At 40.0% G+C, this 20,481-nt stretch overlaps 1 protein-coding gene across 17 annotated transcripts in view; it reads left to right on the top strand.

Annotated features, from left to right (window-relative positions):
- The window catches only part of LOC143259034 (uncharacterized), a 448,485-nt gene that overhangs the window by 56,264 nt on the left and 371,740 nt on the right, over positions 1 to 20,481 (top strand). For 2 of the 17 annotated variants that reach the window (XM_076519784.1, XM_076519783.1), the window contains exon 1: positions 16,587 to 16,659. The exons of the other annotated variants lie outside the window; for them this stretch is intronic. In XM_076519784.1, coding sequence (XP_076375899.1) covers positions 16,602 to 16,659 — 58 coding nt within the window. In that variant the 5' untranslated portion in view covers positions 16,587 to 16,601. Of the gene's footprint in view, positions 1 to 16,586; positions 16,660 to 20,481 lie in introns of those variants that run through there. 17 annotated transcript variants of the gene reach the window in all.

The following is a 20,481-nucleotide window of genomic DNA, read 5'->3' as shown; positions in this document are numbered from 1 at the left end:
ATTATAATAAGTATATTATACAATACAATATATATATATATATTACATTATATATAATATATATATATATTACACAATAATATTATACAATACAATATATAGTATATTAAAAATATTATTAACCGCTTCGCTCCCATCGATAAGTTATGTCGCGGCACCGATACTGCACGTATAAGGTCACAGACGAGATATCTCACGACATAATGCCGCTTGTGCGGTGCCGTATACAGGATGTCCCAAAAATGTCTCGCAATCCGGAAATGGCGGGTTCCTCAGATCATTTGAAGCAACTTCTTCCTTTACAAAAATTTTCTCCGAGGCATCGTTAACGAGTTATTAACGAAAAACAGTGGCCAATAAGAATCGAGTACGGCTGACGCGAGGCGGCCCAGCCAAACAGCGCGCGAAGCCCAGTTCCGCTCATTGGATCGGTCGCCTCGCGCCAGCTGAGCTCGCCTCTCATTGGTCACCGTTTTTCGTTAATAACTCGTTAATGGTGCCTCGAAGAAAATTTTTGTAAAGGAAAAAGTTGCTTCAAATGACCCGAGGAACCCGCCACTTTCGGATTGCAAGACATTTTTGGGATACCCTGTACATATATGTTATCTCGCGACGCAATACCGTTTGTGCGGTGCCACAGATGAGTAAACACGCTTTAATCCGTGAACTTTAATTCGAAAAAGTTTGGTTCCATTGACACGACATAGGAGCAGATGGAGCAAAAACAGAAGCGCGTGTATACTCGTCTGCGGCACTGCACGAACGGCATGGCGTCGCGAGATAACGTGCTGCGGCATCGCACAAACAGCATTACGACGCGAGATATCTCGTCTATGACATTATACGTTCAATATACAACAGGTGTCGCAACATAACACGTGCATGGGAGCGAAGCGGTTAATAGCGGTAATGTTTCGAACACATACCGAGAAGTAAACGTAATAATTATGAATTGTTTTTCACAAACGTTAACTTTGTTGAAACCACCAAAAGTGTTTGAGCATATAGAAATGACTCAAAGAATCAATAACCACGAAGTTTTTCAGCCACGCAATTTAAACAAACAGTGTTGTTAGTTTTCGCAAGCGTGTCAGTCGTAGTCTAGCATTCACAGTGATCTCTAGCATCTCATTTTATACCAAATACGGTGATTTTGATTAATATTCAAACACCTTTTAACACTAAACCTACCAAGCAGTAATACTAACTGGCATGTACTGCTTCACAAAAGTGAGAAGATCGAATTTATTTAGAATTTGTAAAGTTTTTATTATAAAACTTGCTCCAATAATACAACTTATTCAAGCGTTTTCCACGAAAGAGTCTCGGAACTTTGCAGAATTGCAAAATAAAAAAGCGGTCATTTTGACCGCGGTAGGTTTAATGTTAAAACGTAATTTATAGAATTAGGCTAAACGACGTGAATTTTTTTTATATGATAGAGGGATCAATCTGGCAAACTAAAATGTCTTTTTTAAATTTTGCTATTGCTCAGAATGACAAAAGAAAATAGTAAACTCTCATCTTTTAACTTTATTATCCGAGCCTATAACGAAAATTTAAAAACTGCGTTTTGTAGATCTCGATAAATTACATGCATGTTGAAAATTAATAAAATATTGATGATGATAAGTGTTCAAATATTTCCGTGAGTTACTCTATATTTCATTTTATTCAAGAAAGCTTTCTTGGACTGTGTAAGTATTATTCATTTTGATAACTTTGAATCATTTTCAAGCGGATTTATTCGCACTTATTGGCGCTTAATGTATCGTGTTATGAAATTGATTTTATCACTACATTCATGTTTTATATCCTCGAGCAATAAAAATGGCTATGGGACGGTGTTAAAGGCTTATGAAATGCGATATTTAGAATTTAGTACGTTGATATATCAAAAGTGCAGAAAGCGTTCTGTCATCACTTACGACAGCTAGTTCACTATTAAAGTTCAATAGCGAACAATTTCTTCGTTCTGTTTCGGAGTACATATATCGATGCGATCGTTTTGTGTCGTAAATGTCACACTTTATCGCGTACTGGATCCCACTGTCTAACTCGTATAGCTTCGAATCAGACTGTCCGAGAACAGATACAAGTTTCGGCATTACAATTTCGCTGATTACTTACGCTGCAGTTATCCGGTCACAAAATGGAATTGCACTGACTTATCAATTTGATCGCGTCTTTGACTGTCACACTTTTGTTTTAGCACAATTGAGTGGATTAGAGTCATAGTGATGTAAGCCACAATTTTCTCATTGTGAGAAACAAGGAGATGTTATAATTACTAATATGTGTAATGTTTGCTGGCTAAATTTATTGTTAAGATTATTTAGAGATAAGTTGATTTATGATAAGGTTATACTTTATTTCTTTTGTTATTTTTTTTTTAACATTTTGGCATATAGATTATATTTTAAGACATAAATCAAATTTTTCGATAATATGACTAACTCCATTATGATTCTAACCCACTCAATTGGAAGATGTGAATAGTAGGAAACATGATAACAATTGTAATTAACAGTGATTTTAATTATGCATTTAACTACTGCGTCTTTGATGTTAATTCGATAATCTGTACATTTATAATATAGATTTTATTTTGTAATTTTTATCAGCAGATTCTTGTTGTGTATCTTTATCAGCTACGTCAAACTTATGACACCAAATCGCCGAAGATTTGCTGTTGCTTAGAATTTTTATAATCGGAAACAATATGTTACATTAACGTCTCCATAAACGTCTGAACCTGCTGTGAAAGGTGCAAGCATCGATAGGCGCCAGCTGCATACAATAGAATATTTCAACCTTTCAAATCTATGACGTTACAGTTGCGTGAACGTTGCGCAGCCATTCACAGAATGTACCTCCAGTGTTCATTCTTTCAGCGCAACAATGTCTTCGCATCCGAACCGGTTGCGCACGTGAACCACTGCATTACTGTTACCCAGACGTTAGGGTTATTTGCGAGATTGCGCAGGAATTTATTCGTCATTGTTTGTCGCTATAGGTACTTTCACCCGGTTAACTGTTACGGGTACTGCAGAGAATCTATTTTATATGACAACGTAACATATAGTATACGACGACGTTCTGATATTTTAAACATTGCAAGTGTACATTGGGGAGAAAACAGTATTAACACATCTTTTAAAGCGCAATACATTTTTTTAAACTAAACCGAAATATCTTTCTTTTTATTTCGCTATTACTTGAAATGACAAGAAAAGAAATAGAAACTCGCGCTTTTCCAACTTTTTTATCTGAGTCTATAACGAAAATTAATTCGGCTGTTGCAAACGTAATTTCGGTTTTCAAAATACAGTAAATTCTCCCTAATTGTCCTTTTGCTTGGAAATGAAGAAATGGACAACTTGAGAAGAGGAGATATGATTTTTCGAGCCTCGCGGCCCCGTTTTTATAATTGTTGATAATCGACAACTATAAAAACGAGCAGTAAAGGCTCGAGTAATCGTATTCCCTCTTCCCAAGTCGTTCACTTTTGTTTCCAAGCTGAGGGAAAATTCGGGAAAATTTACTGTAGATAGCTTGCAAAACAATCGAAATTGCAACAATTCAATAATTGCGTTTTATAGATTTCTGTAATTGCCTACTGAAAATTTTGTGTAAATTCCGCTAACAGCAGCGAACGCCACATGATATTATTTGTATACCATTTGTTAATATTACGTAATAATGGATATAAATAAATAAAGGCTAATAGAAAGAGGGAATTGATTAAAATTATTAACGTCAGAAATAAATATCCGTTGAATTCTCGTTCGATGCAGAACAATTTTATTCATATTTGAAAATCAACAGTTGAGAATTTCTGAAAAGATTGTTTAAACGCGCCAATAATTTCAGTCATGATCTAACAAATTGGTTTTATGTTCGATGCAACAGATTAGATTAATTAACATAATGCAGCGCGTTCTTCTGAAATAATTATATTTAAAAAAAAAGCATTATTGAGCTTCTCTTAGGCATAACTCATTCATTAAGACTGATAAGTTTCTGGTGCATAAAGTATTACCATAAAGAGTCGCAGTCTAGTTGAGACTATAGTTTGCAAGATCGGCCAAGAGTCGGTCCGTTTCCGTTAGCGCCCGAAGATAGGACGCGCCAAGTGTTTCGTCTAGCGAAAGAGATCGATTAATGACTTCGCAAACACATCGGACGATCAGCAATTACGGCGCACGTATCCGTAACGATTAAATATAGCTCAAGATTCATAATAGACGGTTTGAGCGGCAATACCCGAACGATCCTCGGATCGGAGAGCGTCGGAATTGTGCTCGGACCAACGGGATTCCGCGAATCGAGGCATTTACGGTCGCGGGGAATCGCCGATGATTCTCTCGATCATCGTCCTCGACGGCGGTGGATGCAACGCGTGCACGTTATGTTCAGCGAAACTGCGAAACGATGCGGACTTATCGAGCGTTACGTAACCCGCAATTATTCTTAAATAATACGGCTATCGTTCTCTGCGGTTTCGAGGAGACTGAGGCCAGGCGGCGGTAGCCGAGAGGAGTTTCCCCCCTCTTTCTCCCTGGACACCTCGCATTTCCGTTTCGGTAGCTCACCTTGAACTTGCCCTTCTTACCATGGAACCTTGAAGCCTCCGGTTCCCATAACGCCTCTCAGACAGAACACGAATTCACGAGAAGGCTCTCGAACGAAAGAATGCCAGCGAGGTTGAGCGCTCATCCCTGTTCTATCGCTCATCAGCGTCCCCACGTGTCTAGCTTCCTCTCTCATTGTTACAAGAGCTGTTCGAAATAGATCTGTTGAAATTATTGACCCACCGCGTAAGGCCACCGGAGGAACCTAGTTCAATGGAATTAGATTTCTGCTTCCTTTTCTTCGCGAAACGGGCTATTTTTGTGGTTCAGTGCCTCGTCGGGCGAAGCCTTTTACCGGATCTCGAACGGTGCCCAGAATAGACGACGGCTTTATGCATTTATGCTACTGAAATGGAACACGTTACTTTGCCGTTCGTCGATTGGAACCGTAATTCTTGGAACTGTAATCATGCCTCATCCAGTTAATCGTCTATTCCGAGAGCATATATTATTTCATTTCAAGGCAGCTGCTTCCCTTCGCGCTGTGCAGGTTTCTTTCACATTTAGGCAAATTTTAGTTGAGATGAAACTGAGAAATACCGATTTGAAATCATTCATTTCGAACTGTTATTTTGGATAATATTATTTTGAAATAAAAATAATATCGTTCTATTAAGGTCATTAAGCGTGAAATGCATAATTTACTGTACGTAATTTTACTATAAAATCTACGAATTCCTCCGAATGACCTAATATTTGAGATAGTAGAAATTTCAAATAATGAATTATTTCGTTATATTTTTATTTCGAGATATAATGACCAAGCAGAATTTCACAATTATCTCAGATAATTATAAAATCCAATAACATGTTTAAAAGAATATTTCAAATAATATTGTTTCGAAAGTGATCACAGGCATGCAAATAATTATGAAATAATATAACATATTATATTTTAAATAATATTTCAAATATCCCAACTGTACGATATGCAACATCTTCCATTTCTTTTAACACTAAACATACCGACCTCTAAAAACGTCTATTGTTGTTGCTTTATAAAAATAACAGTACTGAATTTATTTAGGCTTCTCGCATATTTTTATTATAATATATGCTTCTGCAAAGGAATTGATTGAAGAGGAACGAGTCTTCATAATTTCAACGGTGAAAATAAAAAATGTAAGATCGGTTATTTTGACCGCAACGGTAGGCTTGGTGTTAAATCGGCATCTCGGCGCATGGGTTTTCAAGAAGCGTCGGCTCCAAGACAGCTCTGCCTCGAACATTTAATTTCGTTCTGACAAAAAGAAATGGCGCCAGTCTGGGATATTTTTTTTCGCGGCGATGATCCTGTCGCGAAGTCGTTGTCGCGGCTAGAAGGAGCGGCTCGCGAACGATTTTCGGTGGAAGCGGCGTACAGCTCGTTGAAAGGAATGTAGCCGTCGGGTCAGGTTCTGGAAAGCCCGAGTGCGAAAATAGCAAACAGCCGGGCCGGTCTTGTTGCTTTTCATCGGTGCTCCCTCGACATTCGTTCTTCGGCTGGCTAGCGGTGTCTCGAGCGTAATTCCACGCGGAGCAGAACGCGCGTTACCCTGAAATGTGGCATGACGCTTCTTCCCAAGGTGCGCAGGCAAGAAACCCGGCCGTTTCTTCGAGTCGACAATTCCAGGCAATCGTCCGCTAACTCTAATAATATAATGATCCTGTTTTAGAGCAGGCATGTGCCTTGAATTACCAAACGAGCGTCAGTTGTTTGGATTGAATTACGCTTTTTCCAACTCGCGATTCCCGTTCTTTGGCATCCGGGATCGCTGGTATTTTATCTGTCGTTCTCATTTTGTTCGATCAATTAAAAGCCTGCATTCCGTCGGCAATGGTAATCTCTGCCTTTCAGCCATTGTCCGTGAGCTGGGTTTTAAACTGAGCGACGATCGGCAAGAAGGACTAGGAATTAATCTTGTCACATGACCACGATCTAGACGGATGCTTTTGCTAATTCAATTAATGTCGGACAGAAGGAAAATCGTGTTCGTACATTTTTTTCAAAGAGCGATGCTGTTTTTTCGAAGAATACGCGATTTTTTAAAATTCTGTACCATAAACTATTGACGGTAAACTGCAGAAACAGAGTGCAACGAATTCATTAAAAGTCAGACAACATTCGAGGAGTATGTATTTATGCCTATGTATATATGTACGTAGAGATTACAGTGAATTTTAGTAGTGAACGGATAAAGGAAAACTTGAAGTAAACCACGTTTGCCGATTTCCTGAAAGAGCTCTAACTACCGTCAGTGTAGTATAAGAACATAACGCGATAAGTGTATGGTTGTAGTACACACTCCAATCAATTTTGTTAACAAAATTCCTACAATAATAATGTCATAAGGAAATTTTTCATTCGGATAATACATTTGTCGATAACGTTATAAAAAATGTAAGTATATCCGTTAATATTAATATTATTACCATTTTGTTTAAAGCAGATTGCTATTTTAAAAATTGCTGTAGTATTTCATGCCGCCGGCTAAGTTGGACACATTAGATGACTTGATCTGATGGGTATTCCCATAAGGAAACGAACGAACGATACTTAGTTGCGACGACAACTAATAATTTATCCAGTGATTTGTGTATGGATATCTCGTAGCGATGCCGACATTCGAAGCTGAATAAAAATGAAACTAGTCATTTACAGTACATAGACGAGGAGACTATAAATTATGCCAGCTGTATCGCTGGTGGTACGTTTATGTTTTCGAAACCCTTCAGCTTCTCGTCGCATTAAAATACGCCCAATAATTTATAGAACGTCTAGGATACTTCTGTCATTCTCATTTGGCCTGTACACCCGAGAATACGCAATTTATTCGCAATGATAGCAGCTGTCATAGGACGTTGTTTGTCGATCGATTCATCCCGGCCCTCTACCCGCGGACAGGGGTTTAAACTAGATCCCTATCGGCGCGAAACAAGACGAGATCCCCGGGCACCGGATAAATTATGGTAAACGTCTGCGATCCGGACAAGACTTTATCGTGACACCAGTTGGCAAGATCGGAAAAACGCGGAGCCGGTAGCCAGCCAGCACAACGTACTGTAACAGTAATGACGATTTACGAACGATAACTACCTCGTCAAACGACTTCCACCAAGTGGAGCCCGCGTTCCTAGCTGATCTGACCTGCGATCGACACACCGCCACTCATTGTCCGTTAGCCGTGAATAGGGGCACACGCGTGTTTTTATTTCACGCCAATTTGTTCGAGGAGTATCGAACGATCGAGCCGAAACGAGAACTAGCTCCCTCAGCAACCGGCGAGATATTATTGGTCAAGCTAACCGCGCGAATGTACAAGGCGGTCTACATTACGTGGTGACAAGTGTCGGATAAGTGGTTCCACGACGTAGAAATCACAGAAACGATCGTATCGTGTTGGTGCATATACCCAGTAATCGGCTATAAAACAGTTTCACTCCTTAACCCTCCACTGCACAATGGTGGAAATTCCGATTCTAGCTGGGCAAAATGACTGGACGGTATTTCGTATCTTCTTATTGTTTAATCATTGTACTTTCATTGCAAAAGTGTATTTTATCTATCATTAATTGAGAGATAAAGATTTTATAGCAATTGAAATTATTGTGTGGACAATGTTTTATTTCATTCATTTCTTCTTCTCTTAATTTCGTCGTAATACGTATTTAATGGTATAGCACGCTTTTATATAAATTAAATTACACGCTATAAAAGTAATAGAATAATAACGTACAGTAGTTATCATGTGCTATCGTATAGTATGTGCTTGCATGACACGGTATACTTAGAAGTCGAATTGAAGTAACATATAGGCATAACAAATAAATAATATTTAATATTTTTATTACTGTAATATTTTAATCGTGGATGGCGTATAGTTTTATTTTTTAGTTCTGGAAAATAAGCGAATCCACACAAAATTCTTCTGAAAAAATCTTCCTATCGTGCGATTACTTTCTGTCACCTTGCATGATCTATAATACCTGATTCTGCTGTTTTTAAACAATATCTTTTATAGAAAAATTACTCGAAACATACTCAAAGAGTTTCGAAAGTTTCATGTCTTTCTGCGGTTGTTTCAGCCATACATGGAATAATCGTAAGTTGGGACAGCTAATTTTCACATGTTTTAGCTGGATTAGACATTAGGGGGAAAAAAAGAATACACATTTAGAAAAAAGTACATTATTCCACATATCCTTTAGTTCCTAAGATATCTAATGTTTTTTATTCTCGTCTTTGAAAGCTGTTTTCACCGCCTATATACAGACCGTTGCACATAAAATAATACGTGTCAAATATTTTTCAACAAACTGTGTAATTTCGTTTTTTAAAAAATAAAATTTCATTAAACTCGACGTGTTAGACTCGGAAATATTCCCGTGTATGTCTCCTCCAACCACGCATGACGGAATATAAAATATCATAAAGAGGAACATCTCCATAAAGATTCTCTAAATCATTAGCCTGAAAAAATTCCCACTACTCCGCGGACCAGAATATTTGTTGCCACAGTCATGTCGCAAAACCAGTGGGGCGTACGTGCTGCAGCATGCAACCCTGTATAGCTCGGCGCTGAACCGCACTCTCGCGTGCTCTTTTCAGCCGCGAGTTCCGCGTGTTTCAGCGCACGGTGGATTCCAGTTTGAAACTATGCGACATTCGGCCGTTATATTTAGCCACGGTGAACGATCCTTCCGGAATTTTGTCAGAAAGTTGGCATTCGAAGCGGCCGCGGCGGGTCCACTTAGAGCGAAGCCGGATAAGGTTGCGTCAGGTCTCCGTTTCCTGATCTCTTATCACCTCTTATCGGCGATTGATCCCCCCTCTCTCTCTCTCCCGGTAGCGCGCAGCTGGCCAACAAGGAATTCGCAATTAGCGGCGCGATCGATAGCACCGGCTCGCTTTACTTGTTTTCCCTTGGCCTACTATTCGCGCGAGCTTCTTCTCACGGCTGCGGCGGCGGTTTCCCGCTCGGTGGACCCAGTCCTTCCTCTCTTTTTCTCGCCAGATGGAAATGAAAACGTTAGCCGGCTCCGCCATAATTGATGCCGCCTCTTCCACGTTCAATTAGTACGCTTCCCCGAGTTTTTCTTCCCCGGATTCCACCGTCTACCCAGAATTCTTGCGTCTCGGTTCCCTGGAAGAGAGTCCGGTTCCGTTCTTCAGTCATCTTATCGGCCGTATCTCCGCGCTGCTATCTGCCTCGTCTCCCACGATTCCCGGCTCGCGCTTGTCTCGGGCACACGTTCTTCTTCGGAAGGATGTCCTGGATGTTCTTGCATCCTCCTGTTCTTCGATTTTCTCCCGAGGACATCGACGCCGAAACGGGGAAGGGGACGCGCGCGCTCGAGGATTTCGGCACGAGGATCATTACGGCCGGGTCCAGCGGGTGCAATAAATTAGCTTGACCACAGGGCTACGTACCCGTGGAATCCACCGGGATGCCGGGGTGCCTCCGCTTTCTTTATTTTTTGCCGAGCCTGGCCTCCCGGTCCACTGCAAACCCGTAATTTTCCCGTTTAATCCCGCCTTGCCGGCGCATCCACGTTCCTCGCGCAAGCGGGATGCTTCTGTAACATCGAAACTCGAGCCGTGCCCGGGCCCTGTAATGTTGATGGAATATTTAAATCCGATGTCGAGCGGAAGCTCGTACCGTCTCGGCGGAGAGACGTCTGGATTGTTCGGGCGCATCGAAAATTTATTTGCTCTTCAGCCGGCTGATGGTAGTTTAATAGCTTTAGTTCGAACAGTTTCGAAGCATGATTGCGTTGCACAATTCATATTCTGGTATTAAACGCTCCGTGGAAACGCGACGGTATTTAACTCCCTTCGGTGTGTTGCGTTTAAAATTCAAGTCGGACGTCATTGTTCTCCGTTCGTTTCAAATCGATTTTTATAATGCTATTATTGCGGGGAGGAGGATTTTATTAAATTTCAACGTTAAATTTAGCTCTTTCTGCATCAAGTTTGATTGCATTACTGTAAGTTAGCTTTGCATATTCATATTTTTATTTCATCCACCGGTACATCTTAAGTAGCTTCTAAAAAATCTGTGATCAACAGCTAAATGCATTGTTTAACCAGTTAGCTGTTTTCGACGAGTATACTTGTCGTGCGTAAAAAGTAGTTACAATTTACTGTTCAAATTTCAATTTTATTGAAAAGTAAGCTATTTAAATATAATTTTAAGATGTTTTGGATATTTGGACGAAATAAAATGAACAAGTTAAAGGTACAAACAATTATTATGAAAATATTGTACACGGTTGTTGTTTCCATTGCGATAGATTTCAGGTACACTTTTCAAAGAGAACGCAACAGCTAACTGGTTAACAGGATCAATCTTACGACAGCAGATCATCTCGAGTAACGTAAACTTACTTAAATGAGAGCTGATTTGTAATCTGTAAAAATGGTGTCCTTGTTTTTCCGTCGATTGGTTTGTCCTGAATGTTGGACAGAAACGTATAAACCTCGTTAATCTCTTAACGAATACATTTGCTGCACAATCTTTCGCACAAATTGTGAACCCCATGGTCTCGATACATGGCCCCATGAATCTTAATAGGATTCGATGAATAAACCGTGGGACGTGCCGGGAAATACAGAGTGTAGCAGCTTGTAAACTCGACCGTAAGGGAGACAACTCGATGCGATGATATAGTTGCACATCGGTCGCTATCAGAGACAGCGATCGGAGAAAAAGTTCGGGACGAGTAGAGCTAGACACCGGCCCCGGAGCGCCATAAGGGCAGCCAGATGCGAAACACCATAAAAGCACGTGGACGCGAGACTGACTGCTTTAGACAGGGATAAGACGAGGTGAACGCACTCGCGTCCTTTCAGAGTCCTTTTATATCCGATCCACTCTGTCCTACCGTGTACCATTACTCTCCGTTCCCTCGGTTATCGATTACTCGGGTTACGAAGGCGGCGCGTATTATTTTTACTGTATTCGTACCTGCGTAGCATGCGTTTCAGCCCGATAGCTGCCGTTATATCGAAGCTGATAGCGACAAGAAAACGCGCTCCATGGTTTTCGAAAATTCTTCTCGCGGGAAGAGAAAATTCTGCAGGCGACGCGCGGAGACTGATTCGTCGCGCTTCGCAAGGATTGCTCGTGGAACCTTGAAGGCAGGAGAAAAATACAAGCTCTCGGTGTTCCAACGACTCTTCCCGCAAACGTGAACGGCATAGTTAGACATCGCTCACGCGATAACATCGAAATGCAGCGTTGACACCTGGTAGCAGATTGCAACACAATGCCTACAATACACCTAGTCCTTTCCAACACATCGGTCGGTAGATGAGGAGGCGAGTTCGGGCTCGTGTTCGGCTAGCAACAACTCCGATCGGCTTCGTTCGGCGAGAGATACCAATCTGCGGAACTAATCCTTTTAGAATCCTTCCACTTTCCATCCTGTTTTACATGGACACGGGATTCTTTCGAGAGGGAGATGAAGCAGCAATTTGTGAACCTAATCCTTTTGGAATACCACAACTTTCGATCTTGTTCCATGAATTTCCGAACGGGGTATAGTATTCTTGGTATGCTGTCGAGCAAGATATCGTCAACCAACGACGGTGAACACAAAGTAGCCTGTGTCTATCGATGTGCGCGACGTTATTGGACAAACGCTGTAACGAAGATGAAACGCTCTTCGAAGAAGAGCGGATCTAACAATTGGGGCATTGGATGGAAACGGGGCCTTGCGCGGAACATGCGCCAATGTGCCATTTCGAGAAAATCGATTTCAACGCTTTCATTAACACGTTGGCTGCCGTGGGGGTCACCGGTGACCGGCGACGCGACAAATAGTTAAAATACATAATTAGGGTAAACATCGATACTTATAAATTTCTAAATAATACCATTGTTTCCGTAATGCTTTGAAGAAATTAATGCCGTACAGAACATGCAAAAATAATTTCATTAATACAAGGAAAATATACATGTTATTTGTGCGCATAACGATGAAACACATTGAAACACGGTAGGCACAGAAAAGGTGAACCAGAACAGTCAGCACAATATGTCGCCACTTTCTTAGTGCAATTCTTTGCTCTCATTCTTCCTAGCTGTTTTGCATTTTTTTCATAACACAATTCGCAAAATCGCCTTATATTTCGCATACTTCCCGGTTCCCTTTCAAGTTCATGACGACGTTTTTTCTGTACGTAATCGCTTGGTGAAGTGCAATCTTCATCATTAGAACATTTCACTAAATACATCGCTAACTTCATCCTAAACTCGGAGATTGAAATATAATTATTGGAAATGGGTAGATAAATAAAAGTAAAACGCAGTGAATTAAACTTATCCCTTTTAGTTTATTAATTTGATGTACGAGGAAGGACCGTCTTTACTCTCCTGATTGCTCCAGGAGACTGAAGACTATTCACAAAGACGAAACCAAAAACGTCACCTAAAGACAAAGAGCACTCTGTTCTATATACATATGAAATCATTGTTTATCTAATGGTACTCTGGCGAGACTCTCGGCGTCGATTCGTTTTTGTAACTTATATGCTAGAAGGAAAAACTTCTGAGTATTCAAAAGAGAGAAAATAATCCAATAATAATCGCAAAAATGGTCTGCGGCGCCTTGGGGGTCACCGGTGACCCCCGCCACGAAAAATGCATAAAACAAGTTTATACAACTAAACTTATCTGCTGTAAATAATATTTCAAAATAATATGCATCGCACAATGAAAAATTCATGTTGGCGCCTTGGGTAAGTCACGTAAAATTCGCGCGGCAGCCAACGTGTTAAGGCATTATTTAATGAGGAGTAATAGGATACTAAGGATCTATTTTTTTTTAAATGTCATAATATGCCCTTAAATGTTCTGAAAAAAGAGGTAATGATCTGATGTTGATAAGCAGTTTTTATACAACGTTTAACAAATTGGTTTACGTGGTCTTCTTTCATCACTATAATAAATCGTCAAAAAATCGTATTTTCTGTCCACTAAATTTGTTCGCCAATTCATTACAAATTATTCGACATATTATACTTCAAAAATAAAAGAAAATAAGTACGAAAATGAAGAAAATATTTAATTTTCTTAAATAATTATTCTGTACGTTACATTCTTTACGAGTTCCATCACCACGCGAGTGTACACAATGTATATCTAAATCAGCACAGAGTCAATATCTATAGAAGATTTACGAAAAAAAGCACATACTCTCATCAAACGTCTCAACTATTATGTATTTCCTTCCACGCATCTATATCAGCATAATCAAAATAAATGTTTTACTGACAAAGGCACGTACGCGTATGTGACCTTTTTCCCTTTTTTTCCGGTGCCTTAATTATTTCTCTTCTTCGAGAAATGTCGGATGAAAGCTAGGATAATTTATTTCGAATTTGATATTCTCCTACTGCAGTAGACATCTCGACTGGATCGTTGATCTACGACGTCTTCGGGTTATCGTACTCCGCCAGCTAATAACGCGGCGAGTCTCTTTAAACGATAGTCCCATCGAGATGCTTCCCCAAGCTAGAAGCAGCCGATTAGATTTCGATAGTCGGTCGGAGGCGTTAGGACGCCTAACATGGGAGAAACGGTGCGGATTTTTCGGGGTCAAGGGACCACGGCGCGGCGTATCTGCGTTATCAGCGTGGGATGAGAATCTTGGCGAAACTCGCATAAGCCGGCCGTCGTGTTCCACCGTTCCCGGTGATTCGCGGAGGTGGATCCATGCCGAAGCAGCGAGGTCGAACCCATAAATCGATCGATCGACCGCGGTAGCACCGTCTCTCGAGGCCTCAGGGGCGTACTTGCGAGGGCTCCCGCGTTCGCACAGATTAGCTCTGAAAGCAAGGTCTGCGGCGAGGTTAATATCGACTTCGCACGCTCGATTGAACGTTCCGCGGTGATTTAAACGGCCGCCCATAATATCTCGCTCTATAGATTCGGATTTTGGAAACTATCGACCCGAGCCCAAGTGAATTCTTAACGACCGGGCACAAATAACAGAGTTCCTTGCGAATGGCCCGGTTATCTCGTAAAATCCTCGGGCGTTTATGCATTGTCAGCTTAGAAGAAACTTCGGACGCTGCGTGGATGGAATATTTCGCTTCAAATGCGAAATTATTTTTACTCGTTTTCGTGAGAACAAGAACGCTTCGAAATGAAATGATGACATTATTTACTGCAATTTTATAAAAAATGAACAGGATACGATATTTAGAAATATATTTATAAATACAGTAGAGACTCTCTTATCTGAAGATTTATTTTTGTAATATTCCAATTCCGAGATATTGTATTGTCGAAACATTTTATTCAAGTCCTGTATTAAACGATAATGTATCTAAGTAATACAATGATTAGATAATGAAACATTTGGATAGCAGAATATTGTAAAAATATGTTTTGATAAATGAGTATCTACTGTACTAAATATTCGTTTATGTCATTATACTTTAATAGAAATTTATATCATTATTTATATACTTTATATCGTTATACTTTAATAGAAATTTTCTTTTGTAATTATGGATTTCAATGAGTTAGTATCATTTTTCATCGATCTCATCTACTTCTGAGTTCTCACACACACACACATGTTCCTCTAAGTTTAATCTAATTAAAAACGTTCAACAAATTTTATAGACACGAATTCACAGCTAATTACTTCGATTTCAATTATTCCTAACCGTTCTGATTTTAATGACATTAAAAAAAGCATTGTTATGAGATATAATGTAGTTCACTGAAATATTGGCAATCTTTCAACATCGCTAATCACATAAATAAAAGTGATGTGGAACATAATATATATATATATATATTTAATAGAGAGTAAAGTATACATTTATCAAACAAAAAAACCTTCATGAAGGTAAAAGTTGACACGATTTCTTTGCGACAGAGAAAAATCACTATCGAGTGGACAATAATTTGAGAACTAATTACGGGAAAGACAGTATCACAAATACTCTTCAATTTTAACAAATCATAACGCTTCACAAGTGAATAAAATCGAAGACAAATTATTGGAACACTGTTTTCTATACACATTCTATATAACTACCTCAGAAAGCAAAAATTTCATGTATGCAATATTATAAATTTCAAACGCTTGACGAATAGTCTTTTCTCAGCTGTAACCTTTTGCACAGCAAACAAAAATCCGACTAGCAACATTGTTATAGATCTCTAGCTTCATCAATAATTATAAATGAACTTACATTCGAAGTGTAAAAGATACATTGGAACTACGAAGTCCAACAAGTTTTTGGTATCTGCACAATGGTAACCAAGGACAAATGTCCAATTAAATCGAATATTATATAAAGAAACGTGAAACCAACAAAATTTAACGATTATCAGGATAAGAAGAGTTATCCGATCGAGAACGACCAAGCCTTTCAAGGTCACCAGTCCTGAGATCAAAGCGCAGTCGGTATTCCAAGAACCGAAGCCCGCGCGAAATTTCCCCAAAACCCTATCGAGAAGCAGCCCTCGACCGAGGAAAAAAGAATCGATCGCGGCAGGGTTCCGCGAAGATCTGATTGACGTCACAAAGATGGCGCAAGACGTGACGTCGTCGTGAGTCCGCGACCGAGAACGAAAGAACCAGAGGTGTTCGTCAAGGTCTTCGGGGCGGCAGAGAACGAGGGGCGAGCAACCCCCGGCCAACACCATCTTCTGGTCCCCCATGCAAACTTCGATCGGCGTTGTCGTAACAGAGGGAAAACCAGCGGGGCGACGTGCCTATCGACCACAGACGCCATTTGCCGGCGCCGTGCTCCGTCGCGACGCCAAGTTCACTGCGCTCCCCTCTGTCGGGACGTGGAAACCGACTGTGTGCGTTTTCCACGCACAAGCCGCGGCACGGATCGTCGTCGTCCTCCTCGTCCTCCTCGTCGTCGTCGTCGTCGTCGTCGTCGTCCAGGTTTCACTTCCTGAATCGCATTCTTCGGCAATTGTTTTCTCGGCCGATCGTAGTGGTCGCGGCGATATGTGGTGTTGCAAAAGGCTCGATGCCTCCGATTGGCCCGTCACCACCATCGTTCGAGGTAACCACGCTTCCTTTTTGCACGTCCACGCTGCCGCGGACGCTTCGTTCAGCTCTCGGCCGACGTGCCGGGGAACTACGCTTTTTCACCAGCGCTTTTCCGGCTTCCCCACGCTCTCTTCGTTTTGTTCTCGCATCGTCGTGATTCCGTCCGATCTCGATATCTGGGTGATCCTGTTAACGACCAGCCTCTCTCTCTCTTCGTGTTCTCACCCTCGAAACGATCGCTCCGGCCAGGACACCCACTCTCTCGCCACTTTGCACGTCGCTTTCTGCTCCTCCAGGCAGTTCTCGGTCCGTTCGATCAGCTTTCCACGAACGCTTTAGCTTCCACCGCCGGTACACACTAGCTTTTACTATTCTATTCGGTCAAAGTCGCAAATCTACGATAAGATCGAAGGCTATACCGCTTCGCTGCTCGGTGTACAGTGTGTGGGGAATGCCCGGAATAATCCAACGGGATCTCGAGCTTAGCACAACAAGCTTTATGTGGCTTGCAGTGGGTAGGGATCTTTAAAACAGCTCGAGGAAATCATTTTTCTGTTTTTCGAGAGATTATTCCGGTCGTGTTTGAGTTTACTGCGTCGGCACGACGGTTTCTCTTCGTTGGGAACTCGATCCTTGAATTGAGAGAGTTTTGCAGTTTTGTGGATAAAGTGATCGCAAAGATTTTGTGTGTTGTGTGCGTCGGTATGATCGGTGTGTCGGTATATTCGCTTAGAAACATTGTCCTGGTTAGTGTCTTTCGAACAATTAGTTCCTTGTGACTCTTTTGTCCGCGTCTTCGAGGTACTAATTCTATCAACCATCGGAAACAATGAGCATTGTTTCCACCTGCGACTTTTTCGCTCACATTTTTCCTCACTTGTTCTTTAGTGGATGGATTGTATCGGCAACATGTGACTCGCCAACAGATATTAGCAATTTCATAAAGTTCCCACATCACAGTTCTAGAAACGCTGGCAATGTCAGATTACTTGTCAATTATCCATATTCTGTGAAAAATAAATCAGTGCTATGAATAGTGTCTATCTGGACGCAAGATAAAATTTGTTACGCGAGCACTTCTGGGTAGAATTTTGACATCCACATTTATATGCTCTGTCGATCTTTTATTGCATTATTTGTGCTACTGTTCCAAGCAGGGGTCAAATCTGAACAATGTTTCGTAATAGGTACCACTACCTTAGCCTATTCCGTTTGATGTTCATACACAGGGTGGCCAGTAGCTGGTGGTATAACAGGGAATAGATGATCTTACAGACAAGAAAATGTAGAATAATATTTTTACATTTAAGCGTAGTCTGACTAAGCTTTATTTTGACCTGAATTGTTTAAAATCTATAATAAAATTAGCGTATCTTTTCACTCATTCACTATAATATAATATTGTTTCTTTAGAGAAAAGTTGCTGAAAACATGTGTCCTAATGAATTTAAATTTAAATCTGGCGAAAAATCGATCTTCTCTTTACATAAATAAGGAAATTTTATTTTGGATGATATATGACCCAGCAATATAGCCTAATAAATTTAAATTTAAATCTGGCGAAAAATCGATCTTCTCCTTACATAAATAAAGAAATTTTATTTTGGATGATATATGACCCAGCAATATAGCCTAATGAATTTAAATTTAAATCTGGCGAAAAATCGATCTTCTCTTTACATAAATAAAGAAATTTTATTTTGGATGATATATGACCCAGCAATATAGCCTAATGAATTTAAATTTAAATCTGGTGAAAAATCGATCTTCTCTTCACATAAATAAAGAAATTTTATTTTCGATGATATATGACCCAGCAATGTAGCCTAATGAATTTAAATTTAAATCTGGCGAAAAATCGATCTTCTCTTCACATAAATAAAGAAATTTTATGTTGGATGATATATGACCCAGCTTCGGCTTTCCTCCGACTATTAACATTTTACCGGTGACCTTTTTCATAGCTTGTTTTGCAGTACGATAAAACGTCAAATTAACGTACGCCACCAGCTGAAGGTTAAACCTGTAGTCATTCTACGGTTAAGGCTCCATTTTCGAAGAAAATTACGTTGAAAAAATAATGCGCTATTGAATAGGGCGCGTCTGGCCATGACATAACAATTCTACTTCTCGAAGTCGCGCGGGCTCGACGCTGCTATAAATGAAAAAAAAATATTCTTCCTTCTCGACTTACTTTTGCATGTAGAATGACCACCCGGTATATTCGAGGGACTGGGGCTCGCAAGGGGACTTTGAGAAGCGTGCGTGCGTAACGAAGGTAGAATCAACGTCTTATCGATCCGAGGATGGGAAGCGCTGTCGCTGTAGGAGAATACGCATGTAAGAACGGGTCGTTTCCGAAAGAAAAGCTCCGGGGGACTTCTCCACTCCAAATATCGCGGTAGCGCGGAAGCCCTACAGATTACGCCAGAAAACGTTCGGTTAATCGCATCGGCACGTCCTAATTGCTTATTCGATTTAATCCCACTTGTGATGCAACCGGCGCGGCGGCGACGGCGACGGCGTGTCGGCTATGTATCTAACAGCGAGTCGCGTCATCGACGTTTTTCTGCTCGTTCCTCTCGGCCCGAGCTCGTGCCCTCCTCGATCTTTGCTCTTCTGTTCAAGCGCAGCCCACGTGCGCCGCCGAAATAGTCGTCGACGACAGTGGCGATTATCGCGGCACGAATTTCCCATTCATGAATTCCTGTCGCAGGAAAAATTCTCCGGAGAGAGGCTAACCCGAAATTATGCAAAGTTGTGGCTCCTGCATCGAAATGCTAATCTGTCGGAATACAATTTTGGAGACCGGCGCGACTATACATCACGCGTTAGGCGCGTTTCACTGGTTTTTGGAGTGAAAAGTTGTTTTCGTTAACGAATGATTTTCTGTTTGTTTGTTTTAATTGTCGGAGAAGAGTTGCGGTAAATCGATGATATGAAAAGATGACAAAATAAAGTAAACGAGAGTATGTAATACAAATTAAAGGAAAAGACAAAGATTTTTGCGCGAAAATAGGAACGAGGAAGCAAAATAACGAGTTCGAATATATTTATTAAATGATATATTAAATATTGATAATATTAATAAATATTAATGTAATAATATATTCAAATAACGCTAGAACTACGTAGCCCTAGACCTGATTAATGTTTATTGCTTTATAATATATTGCTTTATAATTTTTATTATAATATTTAATATTATTATATTTATTATAATTTTTATTAAATAATATTTTAAATATTGATAATATTAATAAATATTAATATAATAATATATCCAAATAACGCTAGAACTACGTAGCCCTAGACCTGATTAATGTTTATTACTAAATAAATTATTATAATAGAAATTATAAAGCAATAAACATTAAATCAGGTCTAGGGCTACGTAGTTCTAGCGTTATTTGAATATATTATTATATTAATATTTATTTAAGCATTTATTATAATAAATGCTTGAGTAAAGAAGTTCACCTAAAAATTTCTCATGGAAACATTTTTTACAATATCAGGAATCGTAAAAGGAAAAATTAGAAGAAACCAGTCATTTTGTCTTGTTTAGTTAAAGAAGAAGTATTTAAAGAAGATTTTGAATTACCTTTAATAGTCAAAATAGCAGAGCATCTGAAAGCAACTCTAGAGCTAGAAAAAAAATCAACGGAGTATTACAGAATTCGCAAGAGTGCGAATCCGAGTAATAGATTCATACTGTGTTAAGTTTGTTCTAAAAAGGATAGCTCTAAAAGTGGATAATTTACGCAGTGCTCTAGATATTACATACGATAGAGTAGAACAGCTAATTAATGATTTTATAAAGAAAAATCCGATC

This window comes from Megalopta genalis, chromosome 3 (genome assembly GCF_051020955.1).
Source record: "Megalopta genalis isolate 19385.01 chromosome 3, iyMegGena1_principal, whole genome shotgun sequence".
NCBI lineage: Eukaryota > Metazoa > Arthropoda > Insecta > Hymenoptera > Halictidae > Megalopta > Megalopta genalis.
The sequence above is the reverse complement of the archived record's forward strand: the minus strand, read 5'-3'. Positions and strand labels throughout refer to the sequence as shown.